This window comes from Panicum hallii, chromosome 6, assembly GCF_002211085.1.
Source record: "Panicum hallii strain FIL2 chromosome 6, PHallii_v3.1, whole genome shotgun sequence".
Classification (NCBI taxonomy): domain Eukaryota; kingdom Viridiplantae; phylum Streptophyta; class Magnoliopsida; order Poales; family Poaceae; genus Panicum; species Panicum hallii.
In genome coordinates, this window is record NC_038047.1 from 3,546,303 (window position 1) to 3,563,046 (window position 16,744).

A 16,744-nucleotide genomic window follows, 5' to 3' on the forward strand; every position below is an offset into this window, starting at 1 on the left:
TAATTTTTTTTCCATTTGTGATATGATAAATACTTAGTAACATGCACTTAATTCCTCAAGAATTAAGAGAGTAGCGAGATGACATTTTTTAGGAAATTTTAACTCTGTCCTTTGAAAATTGAGATGCATGCTCACAATCCCTTTAAATGGTCAATTAGCATGGGCTGCTGCTTTGTGAGGTGGTCCGGCCCGTAAAGCTCGCCAAGAGAAAAATAGCCCACGGCCCGCCCCACCCGCACCTCCGCATGCCACGCCGGACCACGTCACGCCAGCCACCCACATCAACGAACAGCTTGCTTCGTCCTCCTCGCGCCGTCCTCCTCCCTCCCCAATCCGCTCGTTCCCGGAGGGGAGGACGCCCGTCCGGTCTCGGAATCGATCTGTTCCCTCGGTAAGGCGCGCCGCCACGCTCCGGTGCCTTCTTTTCTTCGGCCACAAGTCAACTTGCCCTGATCTGTAAGGATATAAGTAGGATCTCTTGGTAATCTTTTTGCAGCTGCCGTGAGCGACGAATCGAATCAGAACCTTTGCTCCTGTCCGCAAGTTCGTCCAGGATTCGGTGTCTTCGCGGCGGGTCGTTGCTAGTCCGATCCGTACGCCTGTCCGCGTCCCTGGTTCGGCCGATTAAAATAGGAATTCGTCTCCTTCGTCCCCGGCGGCGCAAGGTCGATCGATCGATCGAGCTGTTCCTCTCTGGTGCGCGGCGCGGCGAGTTTCGCAGTTGCCGGAGGATGGAGTCCGGGAGGAAGCCTCGGAGCCTGCTGGACATGTGCGTCCAGAAGCTCATCGACAACCTCCGCTACGTGGGCCGCGTCGACGGCGTCGAGATGGAGCTGCTCAAGCGCATCCTGCCGCACTGCACGCTGGAGCAGCTCACCCGCATCGAGAACCGCACCGAGGTCGGCAGCCCTGCAAATGCCCTCATCTCTTTCTTGGAGATTATAGATCGTCATTTTGTGTGGTTGTGTGGCTTGCTCCTTGGAACAGATGGATCTTAGCCCGGTAACCGATTCGCTGTGGAAGCGATTCTATCAGCGGGAATTTGGCGAGGAGCATACGAACATGGTCATCAAGAGGATGAAAGCGAGTGGAGGAAGAGTGCGTTACACATGGAGAGAGCTCTTCAAGGTAAAACGCTGCGCTTTCCTCATTTGCATGTACTTTTCGTTGCCTTGGAGGACCTGAAAATGGTCAGCAGGGGAATTAGAATTGGGAAACAAATGTATGAAGGTGCCCATACTCTTTTTTAGCAAAGCTTATCAATACGATTGGCAACGGATTTGTTTAAAAGAGGAAAACGTGAGTAAAGCTTAGAAGCTACACTGGATATGTGTACATAATTGGTTACTGGGGGTTTTATATGTTTAATACAATGGATTGCCTTCATCCTGTAGTAACTTGCACCTGTAACTTTTCAGGCGAAAACAGAGAAGCAAAAGGAAGTTGAAGATAAGATGCTCGAGAAAATCGCAAAGAAGTTTCAGGCAGAGAAAGCTGGTAAGTAGACTTCTTATCATGGTGTTAAATTTAGTTGTACTTGCTCATTGGCAGTACAATAAAAATATCAATTAATGCTATTCTCCTCTATAAATTTTATGCAGAGAAACAGAGCAAGCAAATTAAACTTTGTACAAAGGTGCCTCCATCCAACAAAAGAAGTTTCTTTGGAGGTGATTTCCTGTTTCTGTTTCTGCTGGATTTTGGCCTGCAACTCTATTCTTTCCAGTGTTAACCTAAGACCTATGTTTTGTAGGGAGTGGACCTAGCAGTCTATCCAATTCCAATTACAAGAGCCCTATACTCAAAAAAGCCAGGATAGAGGTTAACAGGTAATTGGTACTCCTGAGATTATGACCATAAATTGAAATTGTTATTTTTTAATGTATGTTTAATTCTGATTTGCAGCCATGCAAGATTGCAATCTGCTATGCAAAAGAATACTTTTGGGAGGTTTGTACCATCATTATCCCATTGCACTACATGAACGATATCAGAAAATGCACTTTCAGGTCTGAAAAAATTGTAATTTGAACCTCTCATGTTACAGGCCATCTCAGCCAATAAGGACAAACTCTTTGAGTGGACAGACAGTGAGAACGACAACCATTCATAGACCCAATTCAACCATCACCATCACCAAACCGATTGGTTCAAACAGGCAAATTCAGAACAGCAGACCCAAATTCTAGAGAGGTTTTGCTGCAAATGGCGTGTTCAACTCCAGAGCTCATATGGCCTCCGCAGAAGGAATCTCTCCTTTGTACAAGCTGTACTACTTGCCATTTCATGAAGCTCTTGTGCCCAATGAAATGGTGTCTTTAAGTTTTTGCCCAGCTGAGCACTTGCAGTTGTATCTTAAAGGTGCAGCCATTTGGCGACAGAGAGAAATGCACCAACTGTAACATATAAGGGCATTATCAATACTTGTAAGTCATTTTCTTATTAAAGAAAAAATATGTTTCTTGGTGTCTCTGTTAGCAGACTGGTTCGTGAATTTTACAGAGTGTGTAAAGTTGATCACGAGAGAAGCCCTCACATTAGCCTTCATTTCTACATCCAATACACTGCAAATTCTGATGCGTAAAATGTAAGACATTTCACTGAGCTTGGAGGCATCAAGTGAAGAGTCTGTAGAATGGTAAGTTTATATTGAACTATTAAAGAAACAATTACAGTCTTGCAATGACAATGAAGAAAAAATAGTTTTCACATGAGCAAACTCATCTATCTGATAAGAAAATATGGGTCAAAATTTGATGCTACTTGGTTCTCTGGCTTATCTGAGCATCCGAACCTATCATGTGACAGTTTTACAAGCACATAAAGGTTAGATATCAGAGGGTTCTTGAGGAATGGTGTGATAAACCCATTAAGGTTTGAAAACTCTTGCAAATAAGTTTCAGGACTGTTCTGGTGTTCCAGAGAAGCTGATGGTGCGAGCACATATAATCCTAACAGATCTGCATAAACTGATATGAACACGTCCTTATGGTTGCCTATGCCGCCAATCCAATCAGTTTTCCCCTCTTTCTCAATATAGCCACTGGTCAGTGATGTGAGCTGGTTCAAAAAGCTCTCCCGCCAGTTTTGCAGGAACAATTCAATTTTTCCTCCTGTTTCCATCTGACATTTGGACTGCAAAAGCTTCTGTATATTAAAACAGCAGATTTGACATATCAACAGCTTTTCCTCGTGATGGTTATCTATTTCTTTATCAAATATCTGACGGACCAAATCCCCACGGGAGTCCAAAGTGTTTCCAGTATCTAAGACTATCCTTAACAAGCACTCGATGTATTTCAGCCAGTGGCCAAACAAGGAAGTAAGATAGTCAAAGCTCAATTCAATAACTCTATCAACTTGCAGTGGTGTGGAATCATCACAAAAGGCACTAGCTGAACCATTTGCGATTATTTTCTGAACATTATTTGCAAGGTTTTGTCTCAGATAGGCATCCTCATCCTCCAACAACTTAATGCATATGAACCATAAGTCAATAATCTTGCATGCATAAAGACTCGTAAATTCAGAAACATTAGCTTCAATGCATTTCTCTTTGATATGCCCTTCATCACATTCAGAAGGGAAGCACGAGTTGGACACAGATGAAGCAAAAAAGTTCGCTTCTTCAAGAAGACCCGAAGCAACAATTGCCTCAGCAGCAGCACGTCGAGCATTCACAGTTTCCGATGGTGCACTTTGGTTCTTGACAAGACTGACAAAGAAGTTTACTCTAAGCAAGGCATCAGACAATCTATTCCCTTCATTGATTCTGACAAATGATGCAGAGAGCTCACTAGTCTTAAGCCCATCCATTTGAAGAGCATTCCTGAGTAATTTAGCAAACCATTTCATGCACATACCCATGCAACATAGAATTATTTCTCTGGTTTTTGCATGTGACATGGTGTTGTTCAAATGAACTAGTCTGTCCCAGAAGGATAAAATTGTGCCAGAATCTTCTCCGTTGTTGAATGGGGATTCCATGTTCCACAAAAAGATGATCTTTAGATTATAATAAAGGCACTTGGGGTGGTCTTCCGCAAATAACCGTTCCATTAAGACAGGCTGCAGATTAGCTCCTGCCCATTGGTGCAAAATGTTTTTACTCTGGCCATGTCTGATTGATTTTGTGAGCTGAAGAATCCTCTTCAGCACTGTAATTCTAACATCGTATGTCGGATCAGCAAGACATGACATAATCTCCTTGTGTAGTTCAGGTAGGGAGACCTCCACCCTAGGCATCACTGAAATGATTGAAGTGGGTTCACCAAGTATTTGGAACTGAACATCTTCCACAGAAGTTTCATCATTTCTTTTAGAAAGACCAACACAGCTAAAAAATGATTCAGTTGCTTGCTGTTGAAGTTCAATCCGGGTTGGATCATGGAATGCATACCGGGTTGATATTGCACTGCTCAAGCACCGGGAGCTCAACTCTAACAGTAGTGTCTGGATGACTTCAGTATGTCTGTTTTTCCCTGTCCTTGCAATATCAAGCATGAGATCCAATACCCGCAAGTAAGATGTACTTACAACAGGGCATGAGCATAATTTGGTGCTGCCAAGCCAAGAACATCTTGAGAGAACATCAATTAGGTGGCCAATAATCTGATCTTTCTTGCAACTGTCTGTCAGACCTCTAAAGTTGTTATCCAGAAGAGAAGACAGCTGCAGCAAAAGGCCATGGATTGAATTGAATGAAAAAGACCTAGAAGCCCGAAGTAAGTTTCCATTTTCCATATTAACTGATATCGGAGGGTCAGAAAACTGAACATTGTGGGAAACCACTTCACGATTTCCACTAGCCAAATTATCCAGTATATCGCTAACAACTTGCTGCAGTCTCTCATTTGATACCAAACCAATTAATGCCCTTGATGCAAGGACACGGACCCGGTAGTTACTCTGGGTAGCGCATCTTTGTATGAAAGGCAAAAGCAAAAAAGGGTCTAAAGAATCGTCAGTTCCACAGCTTATAGGCGATGGCTTCAGCCTTGATAGAAGAATAAGAATTGGACAAAGGCTAGGGTGTATGGCTTTCACAATATGTGACTCCAAATTGTTAGAAACTCCATCAGCTAGCAGTTCAGTTGCAATTCTCAGTTCACTAGAAAGGAAAGGATGAAGTGCTGGGTACCTACATAAGAAAGCAAGGTATACATTTCAATTAAACAGATGATCCACATACTGAATTACAAATTAGTTCAATCACTTTGACAAAAAAAATAATGGAGATAATGCCAAGTTCTTTTTCTGTTGATTCACTAATATACTCCCTCCAGTTCAAAATAGATGTCGTTTTAGAATTGTGCAAATGGATTGAGAAAGTGGATCAAATGACATTCTTGCCCTACATTTATACTACATTGGAAAGAGAGATGTCATTTATTTGTGAGAGTGATAGTATTTATTTAGCAAGGGTAAGAAAGGAAGAAAATAGGGGAAAGTGCCTAGAAGGATGACGTATTTTGAGAAGCTGAGAAGGCAAAAACATGTATTTAGTATCATGTAGAAAAGACTGAAGTGCTGAACCAGCAAAAAGGTTACCAACATATCAAATTCCTGTTTTTCACAAAATAAAAGTAATGCAGTACACATCAAATGACCACAATAACCACAACCACATAGAAATGTATGCAACTTGCCTGTGGAAGAATTCAAGGCCAGTTAATGATCGTCGTGCTGATTCACGTTTCTGCACATTCAGAAACCCAACCATGCGACGAACCAGTGCAGTGTATGCAAGGCAAGCTGCATTGCGCACTTCCCAGTAGGGAGATGAAAATGCCCGAATTGCAACTATTGTTGCCTCAGCACTGAAACCAGAAGTATCGGTTGCCAAATTTGCATCATTAAAGGCAGCTCTAAGCACATTGAACACATGCACCGTGGGAACAACGCCCTCATCTCGGCTTTTAGATAGATTCCCATTAGAATGAGCACTTGCAGCAGTTTCTGATAGTGATTCGCATAGCTCTCCAAGGCCATCTTTCATTATTCCAGACTTCTGGTTGCTATCTTTCTGAAAATTAGCTAAAGATGTCTTAGCAAATTCTATCAACCATTCTAGTGCCCTTGGAAGTAGCTTCTTTGGTGTTCCTTCTGGCTCTGCAAGGAACAGGGCGATAAACGCAGCAGGTATTCCTGCACTCCTTCTTAGCAAATCATCTACAGTTTGCCCTTTAGCAGTTGTCCTATCCATCAGTAGCGCCATCCAAGATTCTGTCATTTGGCATAGCCTATATAAGAAGACAAAAAAGGATCCTCAGAAAGAAGGATACAAGTTACTAAAAGGTTATATTACACATAATAGACAACTGTATATTCTAGTTTAGGCAAATATAATTCAACTCCAGTACTAAACACGCATGCAAATTTATAACCAGAGTTCAATAAAAATCACACTGAAGTAATAACATTTATTAGTTCATGGCTCCATTACCACAATATGCCATTCATAATGACTCAAACATCTGTTAGAAGGCAAGGTTTTACTGACAGTTAAGAATTTCAGCCTTCGCAATGTAGCAAATTTATTGGTGTCCAGGGTCTATGCATCGGCGTACGACTCAATTTATTCAGGAGGTATGATTGTACGGCAGTGATGAAACATTTGGAGGGTGCATGAAGTCCCATTCTCACAAAAACAGGGGTTGAATAATTTGAATGTAAACAAGAACTCTAGCATCAGGTTTATGCACATGGTCTCATTCTTTAGGTGAAGCAATGCAGCAAATGGCCTCAGTGAGCATTCAACATACCTTGAATCATTTGAGCAAAGGAGACGATTGCAAAGGGCAGTAAGCCCAGCCCTTGTCTTATCTATTGCACCATTATGCTTCATTTTAAGAAGAACTTGTAAAAAATGGTCACCCATTTTCTCTAGCTGCTCCACATCAAGAATTTCTTCTGACATGATTGTCTCCTCACTACTGTCAAGTAAGCCATCCTGAGATGAATTTGAATGAGAACAGCCAGGCAATGGAATTTTCCTGATGATGGTTCCAAAAAGTAGGCTAACCTGAAATGGAAAATGGAAAAGTTACATCATAGAGAAGACATTTAAGCACAATAAGAGAACTGAATTGCAACAGTAATATGAAACTGAAATAAAGTGTGCAGCTTCTTGGAAACACAAAGTCACCAATCTATGAACCAATCAAAATTATGGCCTAAAGCCGGATGAGAAGCCTTTCAATAAATGCAACATGCCAGTGGCCAGAAGCATATTTTCTGAAAACCTTCCTACTAGAAAATTAGAGTTCGTAACATACTTGCATTACAATTATAGTATCTCATAGCTAGTAGAATTTGTCTAGTTGCTTGACTAATCTGGAAAAGGAATAAGAAAAATGAATATGCTGAAAAGTAAAGGTGAATATGTGGTAAAGAATCAATTCATCACCTCCTTCATAGCAAGCCAACAACCAACCATAACAACCTGATCAGCTGGTTTGCCATTACTCCCTGGTTTTGTATTCTGCTCTTCTTTTTCTGTACCAGTAGTAGGTTGATCCTCCTCATATATATCTGAGAGGAAGGAACCATCATCAATCACGTCATCCATATCGTATGGCATATACCATGCATCAGAAGAAACCACCCAGAGAGCCAGCGAAGTTATACGCATTATGAGTTGAAGAAGCCTTTCTACCAGGCACCTCATTTCAGAAACACACGATTGCACAACCTCAGAGTTCCAATCCAGCTCATCGAATGTGTAGCGCAGGGTGAGAAGAACTCCATGAACAAAACTTTTCTTGCATGCTTCGGAAAGACCCTTCTCACCCTCTTCAACAACAGTACACAGCCATTGAATGAGAGAAGAAATATACTGTGCAACTGGGTTTTGACTAGTAAAAACTTCTGTATCTCCATCTGTAGATTGTGTGTAACATTCAAGGCAATCACTCTCTTTAGAAAACACAAGAATGACTCCAAGCTCCAAAACATACTTCCTAAATATAAGACGGAAGGTTAACGCACCGGCATCACTTTCCCGGACTCGTGGGCTTAGCACAAGTGTTTTTGCCCATCTGATAACATTATTTATAGATAAACTAGAGGAAATTCCAGGAAGTGGTGTTGGAAACTGCAGCAGAATGTGAAAGGAGTTTTCCCTGAGCCTGTCCCAGCTATCAATTATTGACCCCACAAATGAAATTGTTGAATCTGGCAATATTATGCTGTCATTGTAAGGATAAAGATTGTTCTTCCCTTCAGAATGGCAAATAGGCCATACATCTAATAGTGTAAGAATAAGCTCCATTGCAATTGTTTTTCTTTCATAAGGGCCAGATGGGTAACAAGAGTTAAACAGAAAGGAGCTCAGCCACTTCATGAATTGGAATAGATCTTCAGCCCTCTGGGTAACAGCAGCATCAACAGAATCAGCTCCTTCAATACTAGAGGATGGAATCCATGACCCATGTTTTACCTGTCTGTCAAGTGCTGTTCGTACCCTAGCAAAAAACTTCCGAAATAAACTTGTCCATTTCATTTGAAATGCCGTTGAGCTACAACGCATATTCAATGGGACTGCCTCTTTAAGCAAGCTCAGTTCCAAGGAGGATGGAAGACTTGATGTCTTTGGATTTAGAAAGAGAGATTCAGCAGCATCTATACGGAGACTTTCATCACTGTGTGTCAGTGCCAATGCAAACCAATTAACAGGCACTGTAACATTAATCCCTCTAACAGATATAACTGCAGCGCCCCTGTTATCCTCTTTCTGAGGCTGTGACAATTTATCAGGATCCAAATCAATGTCCCCTTCAACAAGAGCTAGATTTCGAGAGACTTTAAGCAGTGAGACCAGTGCAGCTATACACTGATCATTTTTCAAAACAACATCTAGTCCAGTTGCCTTTGCGCTCGGGCCAACTGAGATGAACCCAAGCATTGTGAATATGCTATCTGCATCAACTTCAATAAGAGCAGGTAGAGCATAAGTATTTAAGTTGGAACGCAGTTTTGAATTTCCAGATACAAGTCCCCGCATCAAAGGAGGCAAGCACAAAACTCTGAAGGCATCGTACCCTTGATCGACACCATCATCATTCCAGCATTCATCTCTTAAAGTCTCCAGGAAGGATTTTAAAAATGTTGTCGCAGCACAACAAACATCATCATCTATGTATGCATAAGCAGTTTCTGAAAGCAGGTTTGGTTTCAAACTTAGAAGAGATTTGGCACCCAATCGCTTTGTCAAAGAAGCTAAAGGGACATATCTCCCTTTACATCGCGGGCCCAAGCAAAGTAAATCATTTGCAATATTGCTCAGGAACAATTTGTTGTTGAGTTCATGGTCTCCTGATGGAATACATGATTCGATATCTAATATGAGATCAAAGATTAAATGCACCTGTTTTACTGTCTGACTCAAAGGATCTTCCAGGTTGCGCCATATGATTCTCAATATACGGTCGATAACATTTCTTGAGAAAGGCTTATAGTCCCCAGAGAAGTCAGTGGAATCAGTTAAAACAGAAGTCTTTATCTGCTGCAAACATATTTGTGTCACTGTAAGAGCATGGAAATTGAAGTGGCTATCAATAGGGTTCTCACAATGCTTGCAAAGCTCAAGTAAAATCCCATCATACAATACAGTCCATAAAGATCCACTGGAATCAAGTTGGCGTATGTTGAGTACTGTCCTTGGAATAGATGTCAAAATCCCTCTTAGCAAACAAAGTCTACTCAAAATGGAAAGATCTCTGATTTCTTCACACAGATTAAAGTCAGAAAGCACATCATGCACGGATAGATCTTTTCTATCTTCATGATCTGCACAGACACCAAATAGACCTTGAGAAATAAACCAGCAAATCTCCTCGGCGCTCATGAAAACCTGAACTGCAGCACAGAAGCTCACTCCAGAGGCCACCAGGCAATCCCTTGAAAAGGCAGATGACTTGAGAACAGATAGTATTGCCCTAACAGAACTATTGAAGACACTTGATGCTTTGTCAAGGCCAGTAAACTTAGACGGGTACCGCTGCAGCAAGTAGTACATGCAAGACATGGCCTCCTGGCACTGCTCCATTACGACTGGAGATGGCCGTGACCCTTCACCAATGTCTCTAGTTACTCCATCAAGCCCATCAACAATATCCAGTGCCATGATCTCTGCACACCTCTCTACAGCCTCATCCAAAAATCCCAACTTTGGGTACCCAATCAGTGACAAGGCTGCCCGGGACACCAAAAATCTCTTCTTTGCCTTACTACCAGAACCACCATACTCCTCACAGAGCAAGGCAAAGCACCCACTGATAACTGGAGAGAATTTCTTGCACTTGGCAAGGACCGATATGAGTGTCCGGTGGAGAGGGAGGGAGTTCTCAAGGAAGAGGATTTCCAGATAAAGTTTTGTGGCGGCAAGCACTGCATCATCAGAAGTCCCTGGAGCAGACAGAAACTGCACGTATGCTGAGGCAAGGTCTTTGACCGCAACCACTTGAGAGTAGGTCGAGGTCAAGGAGATCAAGTTGTTCAATTGGAGAAAGAAATAGGACGAAGTTATATCAGCAGGCACAAGAGCTAATGCCTCAAGGTAGTGCTTGGGGAACACAATCGAGGTATAGGTGTACCGGTGCCGATGCTGCAGCGACCGCCACTTTGCAGACATTCTTCCCCCAAATTAGCCCCTCTCTCAATCTGAAGGGTAACAATGAAAAAAAAATTGAAGCTTGCAGCAAGATCAAATTGGACTCTTAAACAGGCATACAAATAGAACTAGAGAAGAGAAAGCCGATTAATTCACCTGGAATCAGTACAGCTCCACCAAAAACCTTCCTCCACAAATTGGAATAAAAGTAAAAAACTTGCCCACCACAAATGTTCCTCCCTAATAAATCACAGCAAAGCTCATTCAGTTAATTTTCATCCACACAAACACAACCAAGAACTAGTTGAGATGAATTAGAACACGCCTCCCACCGCTAGTAGAATGAACAAGCAATCAGAGGTCTAATGTATAGGGAGAATCGGCAAGTGAATAACCTTTAGCTTCGTAGACGGCCGTGCTGCTCCTCCTGGAGGGCGGCGGCTCCCGGCGAGTGCAGCAGCTGGGGAGCCCGATGAAGGGCAAGCGGGATTCGGCGGCCACCGAGCACAAGAAGAGGCGACGCCGTGCGAGCTCCCCGCTGGCTAGCTGGCTGCTGCAGCGAGAGGTGGCGGGCGCGGGGGTTTAGGGTTTGGTCTTTCGATTTCTCTCTGTTCTCTGCGACTCTGCCCCTCTCCTCGATCTGACCAAAATGCCCCTGCCCATCCGCTCCCCGCCCATGCTTTGAGATTCGCGCCGCGCACTCCCGTTTGGCCTCGTATCGCTCGCGGACTCGCCGGCGAACGCCTCTTCGGAGATGCCGCCCACCGCCGCGGCGAGCTGCCCCCTCCTCCGGCGAGCTCCGGCGGCCCCGTTCGCGGCCCTCAGTGGCGCTCTATCCCGCTCGGGAATGGCGCGGCGTCTGGTGGCAGCGAGCTCTGGGGGCGGCGGGCGGGGGCCGGCGTACGGGGGGCTGCTGCTCGACGCCGGCGGCACGCTGCTGCAGGTGGCGCGGCCGGTCGCCGAGACCTACGCATCCATCGGCCGCCGCTACGGTTCGTACGCCTTCAGAGGACCCACCGTTCTCGCTCTTGGCTCCCCTTCGTTGTCTCGCTTTCTCCGCCATTTTGTCGAGCACTTGGCGTTCCTGATGTTGGTCGCTCTCCAGGTGTGACGAAGCCTGAGAAGGGCATCATGGAGGGGTTCAAACGGGCCTTCTCGGCGCCATGGCCGAAGACGCTCAGGTACCAGGTAACGGACATTAGACTCCCAGGAATTGCTTACGTGTGGTTGCTCTCTGAGGTGATGATGTGTTTGATTTCGAATGTTATTGCAGGGAGATGGGCGGCCATTCTGGAGAATTGTAGTAGCGGAAGCAACCAATTGCACTGATGATGATTACTTCGAAGAAGTGTATCAGGTATTACCCCTGTCCTGTTCTCGGTGTTCTGCGAATGTGTAGTCTTATGTTGTAGCTATGGTTGTTTGGATGAATGCTTTGTTTGTGAATGAAGGTTGATTGGAGTATCTAAGTATGTATTCAAGTGTTCTGTGACTGCTTAAAGAAATATGTAATCTCACATACTACTATGATGAACTTGAGCAAGTAATACTAATCAGTGTTCTGAATATGTTGTTAATGAACAATATCCAGGCAATAAAGTTACCACTCTCAAATAACATTCAATTTTTCAGTTGAAGGAAACATTCCATCTTATTGGTGTCTTGAATGTTCAAACCAGGACCGCGTGGCTAATGAATGGATTTTTTCTATCTTTTAGCATTATGCACATGGAGATGCTTGGCGTTTGCCTGTTGGAGCAGACACAACACTGCGTGAGCTGAAGGATGCTGGAGGTTAAGCCCTTGTACTTATTCTGTTTTCAGTTCTTGATCTTCAATTTAATTTCTGGCTTTCCACATTCAGGCCCTTATCTTATTGAGCCAATCCCCTCAGTGCCACAGAAATTTGTATGGCTTCCCTCAATGCCATAAAATTTTGTAAAATCCTTTCGGTGCCATTGAACTAAAATTTTATCCCTTGTATGCCATATCTATCCTTGAGGTGTTATGTTGGTGTTAAGTAGCCTTGAAAAAGACTCATTTTCCCTTGTAACCAAATGAAGTATATTTTGGCTATTTTCCTTGCATGCCATTGCAGATATAATTTCATGCTGAAGATAAACAAATAAGTTGTCCGATGATGATAATCAATATATATTTATATATTTGTGCTGATCACATGCAAAATAAAATATATGATAAGGAAATAAATACAAAAACGATGGTACAGAACAAACATATGGAACAAGCTGAATAATTGGAGACCAGATTTGCTACCAGAATAAATTGAGCGAACAACACATCAGTACCATATAGACCAGATTTGCTACAGTACCATACATGCCAAAATATCATGCCATCAAATAGGATACATGAGTACAAAGTTTCTCAAGGCCATATGAGTATTTGTTTCTCATACAAAAATATCATGCAGATTCTCATGGCAAAGAAGTAGCAAAGTAAATAGAGCGACCATTAGCTGAACATTCAATCTAGAATTTTTCTCTTGCTATCGCAGGGCTTTCTGGATTCTTGCTTTCGGTGCACATTGCAGGGCTTTCAGGTGGAGCTGGCACCAAAGATTGCTTCTTCTTTGTCTTCTTTGCTTTTGCCTTCCCTTGTGCCTTTCCTTCTCTCTTTCTCTTCTCTAAAGCAACTAATCTCCTTCCTACATCTAGGATTACTGACCAGTCTTATTTCCAAAAGGTAGCTTGATTTAGGATCCATCCTGTGAAACATGGCATCAAAATGGATAAACTACTGCATGCCTAAGACTATTGTTGCTGTTGGCATATACATCAAGGAGAAAACAATTGACTCACCCTGCAAGAAGCCACGAAGGACTTGGATTTGTCGAGTCCATTTGTGCAGTGGAAATGCGAGGGGGACTGACCGGCGGATTCGCAGCTCTAGCGGCAGAAGAAGACTGGGCCGGCGCTGCGACGGGAGCGGCGGCGACCAGGGCGAGGCGGCGTGGCCCAGGGCACAGTCGCGCGAGGGCACCGCATTGGCGCGCGGGCGGCGCTGCTCCCCGACGCGTGCACGGGCGACCGCGGCCTCGCGAGGGAGCGCGTGGGCCCGCTGCTCCCCGAAGCGGACACGCGCCGCCACCGCCTCGCGAGGGAGCGCGTGGGCCCGCTGCACCCCGACGCCCCCATGCGTTGGCCGGCCTCGTGAGCGCACGCGCGGCTGCTGCTCCCTGGTGCGGTGGCGCGGCTACCGGCATGCAGACTCCCCCTCACCAATGCTAGGGACTTGGGAGATGGGGGGGAGAAGGGGAGGAGATGGATTTGGGGAAGAAGATCACGGGATAAGGTGGAGCGAGAGCAATGGAACTTTTCTCGCTGCGTAAGGGTAAATTGGTAACATCACCCTTGGATTCCGTAGCAATCGCTGACTTCCCGTTAAAAATCTAACAGAAGGTAACGGATGTGGCATACAAGGGATAAAATTTTAGTTCAATGGCACTGAAAGGATTTTACAAAATTTTATGGCATTGAGGGAAGCTATACAAATTTCTGTGGTACTGAAGGAATTGGCTCTATCTTATTCTACTCTACCAGCAGTACAAATGGCTGATATTAATGTGTCCCGATTTCAGTTAAGCTAGCTGTTGTATCTAACTTTGATACAAGGCTACGGAAATTACTTAAGGACCTCAATGTCTCCGATATGTAAGTACCTATGAGTTGTGCTGTCAAATTCAGTACTTCACTTGGGCTTGCATATGATTTATATTTTACATATATATACATATATTATTTGCGAGTAATGGTTATATGTTAACAGATCTTGAGCTCTCCAGGTTTGATGCCATTGTGGTATCATCAGAGGTTGGATACGAGAAACCTGCTCCCGAGATCTTCAAGATAGCATTAGGTAGAGACAAAATAGAATTTGGCCTGTGAAAGATAATAGAAATTTTCTGTAGATCTAAGAATGTTCTTATTTTTTGTTTGCCAGATCAAATTGGTGTGGAAACCACCAATGCAGTGCATGTAGGAGATGATGAAACTGCAGACAAGGCAGGTGCTAATGCTATAGGACTTGAGTGCTGGTATGCTGATATCATATTTCAACCATGTTAAGCCTTTGATTTGTTAAAATGTGATCTGCTCAGTGATTACTATGTCATTTTTTTTGCCGCAACTATTTTTAGGCTGTGGGGTGCCGATGTGAAGACATTTTCAGAGATAAGGGACCGAATTCTAACAACAGATGATCCTCAATGAGTGCAGATTTGGCATGTCACGGACTCATCACGGCAGCACAACCAAAATCCTTGCTTTTTTTTTCTACATTTGCATTTTGCTTTTATGAAATAAGCTCATCCCATGAGTAAAATGTACTGTCATACCTTCCGACTTCTGCGATGATGAAATAAACTTGATGAGCAAATGTGTTAATGAGTCATCAGCTGACTATGTAACAAGTAAATATTATTCATAAGCATGAACTGGTGAGGAGCGGGGGTCAGCTCGGATGGTTAGCTCTTTAGAGTGGGAGCTTAGCCAGCCCGGGTTTGATTCTCGTCGGCCGCATCCTCGCTAGAGTGGAGGGTGGGTTGGCTGGGGTTAAAAACCGAGTGCTTAGCGTCCGGCCAAATTCAGGTGACGCAGGGGCTACTCTTGTCTCTGGCCCCGCCAAATTCAGGTGACGCGGGGGCTACTCTTGCCTCTGGCCCCTAAGCATGAACTGGTGAAACACACATGTGAAAATGGATGTAAAACACGGCCGCTGCGTATCTTCATGCAGAAATGGAATACACTCCAGGCTCAGATTATTATCACAAGACTTGCACATGGATCGACAGACTCCTGGTGGTATCGTGGACACAGACACGACACCAGCCGGCTGGAGATCAGAAGATGATGTCCTCATCCCTGTCGCCGTTTTCGAGCATGCCCGCCGCGGTGTCCATGGAGACGCCCCGCTTGAGCGCGACCTCCCCGGCGGCCTTCTCCTCGGCGTAGCGCGCGGCGGCCTCCTTCTGGCGCTCGAGCTCCCGCTGCTTGTACCCCTGGATCTTCTTGAGGCGGAAGAACTCCTCCCGCTCGTGCTCGTCGAGCTCGCCGCGGATGTAGGCGATGGTGTTCTCCAGGCGCGGCTTCACCACGTTCTCCAGCGCGTTGACGCGCCGGTTGGTGGTCTTGATCGCCGCGTCCAGCGTCAGGAACGACGTCTGCAGCGACGCCAGCTCCACCAGCACCTCCAGCGCGCGCGCGTGCGCCGCCCGGCACGCCGCCACCTGCTGGCCGCCGCCGGCGAGCCCCGCGAGCGACGCCGACGAGGACGACGGCCCGCCCGCGGAGACGTCGCCGGCCAGGTAGCTCTCGAAGCGCGGGAGGCGGACGCCGGCGATGTTGTCCTGCTGCGCGCGCACGCGCAGCCTGGCGGGGCCCGAGACGGACTGCTGCACGACGTGGCGGAGCGGCGCGCCGGCGACGTAGAGCGCCTCAGCGAGGGAGAGCGAGGCGGCGCGCATGGCGTCGCCCATGGCGTCCTTGGCCGACACGATGCGCTTGAGGATGGCGCGGAACTGCACCGTGAGCGCGTCCGACTTCTTCTTGAGCAGCGCGTGGCCGCGGGTGGCGCCGGCCAGCCGCGCCTTCACCACGCCCAGCGTCGTCACCGTTGGCACCACGTTCAGGCGCTGCCCCTGCCCCGCCATCCCGCCGTGCTGGTTTCCTAGGCTCGCCGGAGACGATCACTCGCACAATTTTCTTAGAGCTGTCCAGTGTTCATCGTGCCCATATATGTGTACAGGCTCCCTTGTTTGATTGGATCGCGTCGGGCGTGGCCGCGTGGTGTCGGCGATGGTTCAGGAAAAACTGAAAGCGATGGCGGTCACGGGACAGCCGGACAGGACACACTGGGACTTCTGGATGAATATTTGTCATGCTAAGATTGTCCATTGAACTGTATACATTAGAATCAAACAAACGAAATCAAAATAAAAACGGGTTCAAAAGTCTTACAGATGTTGCAGTTGAGACATGCAGGCTGCAACACACTTCTGGAACCTGCACACCGCTGGCTATGGACAGGACTTGCCACTTCACATTGCAAAGTGGATAAAATAGTTTAGAAGTAAGGTCGAATCATCCATCAAGCCAGAAAAAAAGTAGGCCA

At 45.3% G+C, this 16,744-nt stretch overlaps 4 protein-coding genes across 9 annotated transcripts; 2 read left to right on the forward strand and 2 right to left on the reverse strand.

The window, feature by feature from the left end:
• The first annotated feature begins 230 nt into the window (after nucleotides 1-230).
• On the forward strand, nucleotides 231-2,477 carry LOC112896708. 3 transcript variants are annotated; one of them, XM_025964810.1, is made up of 8 exons: nucleotides 231-391; nucleotides 497-899; nucleotides 988-1,128; nucleotides 1,419-1,497; nucleotides 1,602-1,670; nucleotides 1,754-1,829; nucleotides 1,906-1,950; nucleotides 2,048-2,477. In XM_025964810.1, exons 1-8 carry the CDS (start codon nucleotides 246-248, stop codon nucleotides 2,187-2,189), a joined length of 1,101 nt encoding a protein of 366 aa, XP_025820595.1. In that variant the 5' UTR covers nucleotides 231-245; the 3' UTR covers nucleotides 2,190-2,477. The 3 variants fall into 3 exon arrangements, with proteins under 3 accessions (XP_025820595.1, XP_025820596.1, XP_025820597.1); XM_025964811.1 differs by having other exon boundaries at nucleotides 235-391; nucleotides 545-899; XM_025964812.1 differs by having other exon boundaries at nucleotides 299-456; nucleotides 545-899.
• A 152-nt stretch (nucleotides 2,478-2,629) lies between these two features.
• LOC112896706 (thyroid adenoma-associated protein homolog) lies at nucleotides 2,630-11,207 on the reverse strand. 2 transcript variants are annotated; one of them, XM_025964807.1, is made up of 6 exons: nucleotides 11,008-11,207; nucleotides 10,769-10,852; nucleotides 7,409-10,662; nucleotides 6,765-7,024; nucleotides 5,649-6,242; nucleotides 2,725-5,140 (listed from the first exon to the last, which is right to left on the reverse strand). In XM_025964807.1, the coding sequence occupies exons 3-6, from the start codon at nucleotides 10,631-10,633 to the stop codon at nucleotides 2,725-2,727; spliced, it is 6,495 nt and encodes a 2,164-aa protein (XP_025820592.1). In that variant the 5' UTR covers nucleotides 10,634-10,662; nucleotides 10,769-10,852; nucleotides 11,008-11,207. The 2 variants fall into 2 exon arrangements, with proteins under 2 accessions (XP_025820593.1, XP_025820592.1); XM_025964808.1 differs by lacking the exons at nucleotides 10,769-10,852; nucleotides 11,008-11,207 and having other exon boundaries at nucleotides 2,630-5,140; nucleotides 7,409-10,633.
• A 25-nt stretch (nucleotides 11,208-11,232) lies between these two features.
• Nucleotides 11,233-15,025, forward strand: LOC112896711 (haloacid dehalogenase-like hydrolase domain-containing protein 3). 3 transcript variants are annotated; one of them, XM_025964814.1, is made up of 8 exons: nucleotides 11,233-11,604; nucleotides 11,718-11,800; nucleotides 11,886-11,969; nucleotides 12,331-12,406; nucleotides 14,214-14,286; nucleotides 14,418-14,491; nucleotides 14,576-14,669; nucleotides 14,772-15,025. In XM_025964814.1, the coding sequence occupies exons 1-8, from the start codon at nucleotides 11,367-11,369 to the stop codon at nucleotides 14,842-14,844; spliced, it is 795 nt and encodes a 264-aa protein (XP_025820599.1). In that variant the 5' UTR covers nucleotides 11,233-11,366; the 3' UTR covers nucleotides 14,845-15,025. The 3 variants fall into 3 exon arrangements, with proteins under 3 accessions (XP_025820599.1, XP_025820600.1, XP_025820601.1); XM_025964815.1 differs by lacking the exon at nucleotides 14,214-14,286 and having other exon boundaries at nucleotides 14,402-14,491; XM_025964816.1 differs by lacking the exons at nucleotides 14,214-14,286; nucleotides 14,418-14,491; nucleotides 14,576-14,669; nucleotides 14,772-15,025 and adding an exon at nucleotides 13,131-14,201.
• Nucleotides 15,026-15,330: 305 nt separating this feature from the next.
• Nucleotides 15,331-16,703, reverse strand: LOC112896709 (V-type proton ATPase subunit D-like). Its single transcript, XM_025964813.1, has 2 exons — nucleotides 16,591-16,703; nucleotides 15,331-16,493 (listed from the first exon to the last, which is right to left on the reverse strand). The coding sequence occupies exon 2, from the start codon at nucleotides 16,281-16,283 to the stop codon at nucleotides 15,474-15,476; it is 810 nt and encodes a 269-aa protein (XP_025820598.1). The 5' UTR covers nucleotides 16,284-16,493; nucleotides 16,591-16,703; the 3' UTR covers nucleotides 15,331-15,473.
• Between the last annotated feature and the right edge of the window lie 41 nt (nucleotides 16,704-16,744).

What these genes read in the sequence shown, in the direction of transcription:
- LOC112896706 (XM_025964808.1), bottom strand. Translation starts at nt 10,633, where the DNA reads ATGTCTGCAAAGTGGCGGTCGCTGCAGCATCGGCACCGGTACACCTAT. An exon ending in GTTGGCTTGCTATGAAGGAG is followed by an intron (nt 7,025 to 7,408) that starts GTGATGAATTGA and finishes TTTCCATTTCAG; the next exon opens with GTTAGCCTACTTTTTGGAAC. An exon ending in CTTTGCTCAAATGATTCAAG is followed by an intron (nt 6,243 to 6,764) that starts GTATGTTGAATG and finishes CTTCTTATATAG; the next exon opens with GCTATGCCAAATGACAGAAT.
- LOC112896711 (XM_025964814.1), top strand. Translation starts at nt 11,367, where the DNA reads ATGCCGCCCACCGCCGCGGCGAGCTGCCCCCTCCTCCGGCGAGCTCCG. An exon ending in CGAAGACGCTCAGGTACCAG is followed by an intron (nt 11,801 to 11,885) that starts GTAACGGACATT and finishes ATGTTATTGCAG; the next exon opens with GGAGATGGGCGGCCATTCTG. An exon ending in TGAGCTGAAGGATGCTGGAG is followed by an intron (nt 12,407 to 14,213) that starts GTTAAGCCCTTG and finishes TCCCGATTTCAG; the next exon opens with TTAAGCTAGCTGTTGTATCT.
- LOC112896708 (XM_025964810.1), top strand. Translation starts at nt 246, where the DNA reads ATGCCACGCCGGACCACGTCACGCCAGCCACCCACATCAACGAACAGC. An exon ending in GGAATCGATCTGTTCCCTCG is followed by an intron (nt 392 to 496) that starts GTAAGGCGCGCC and finishes ATCTTTTTGCAG; the next exon opens with CTGCCGTGAGCGACGAATCG. An exon ending in GCCAGGATAGAGGTTAACAG is followed by an intron (nt 1,830 to 1,905) that starts GTAATTGGTACT and finishes TCTGATTTGCAG; the next exon opens with CCATGCAAGATTGCAATCTG.
- LOC112896709 (XM_025964813.1), bottom strand. Translation starts at nt 16,283, where the DNA reads ATGGCGGGGCAGGGGCAGCGCCTGAACGTGGTGCCAACGGTGACGACG.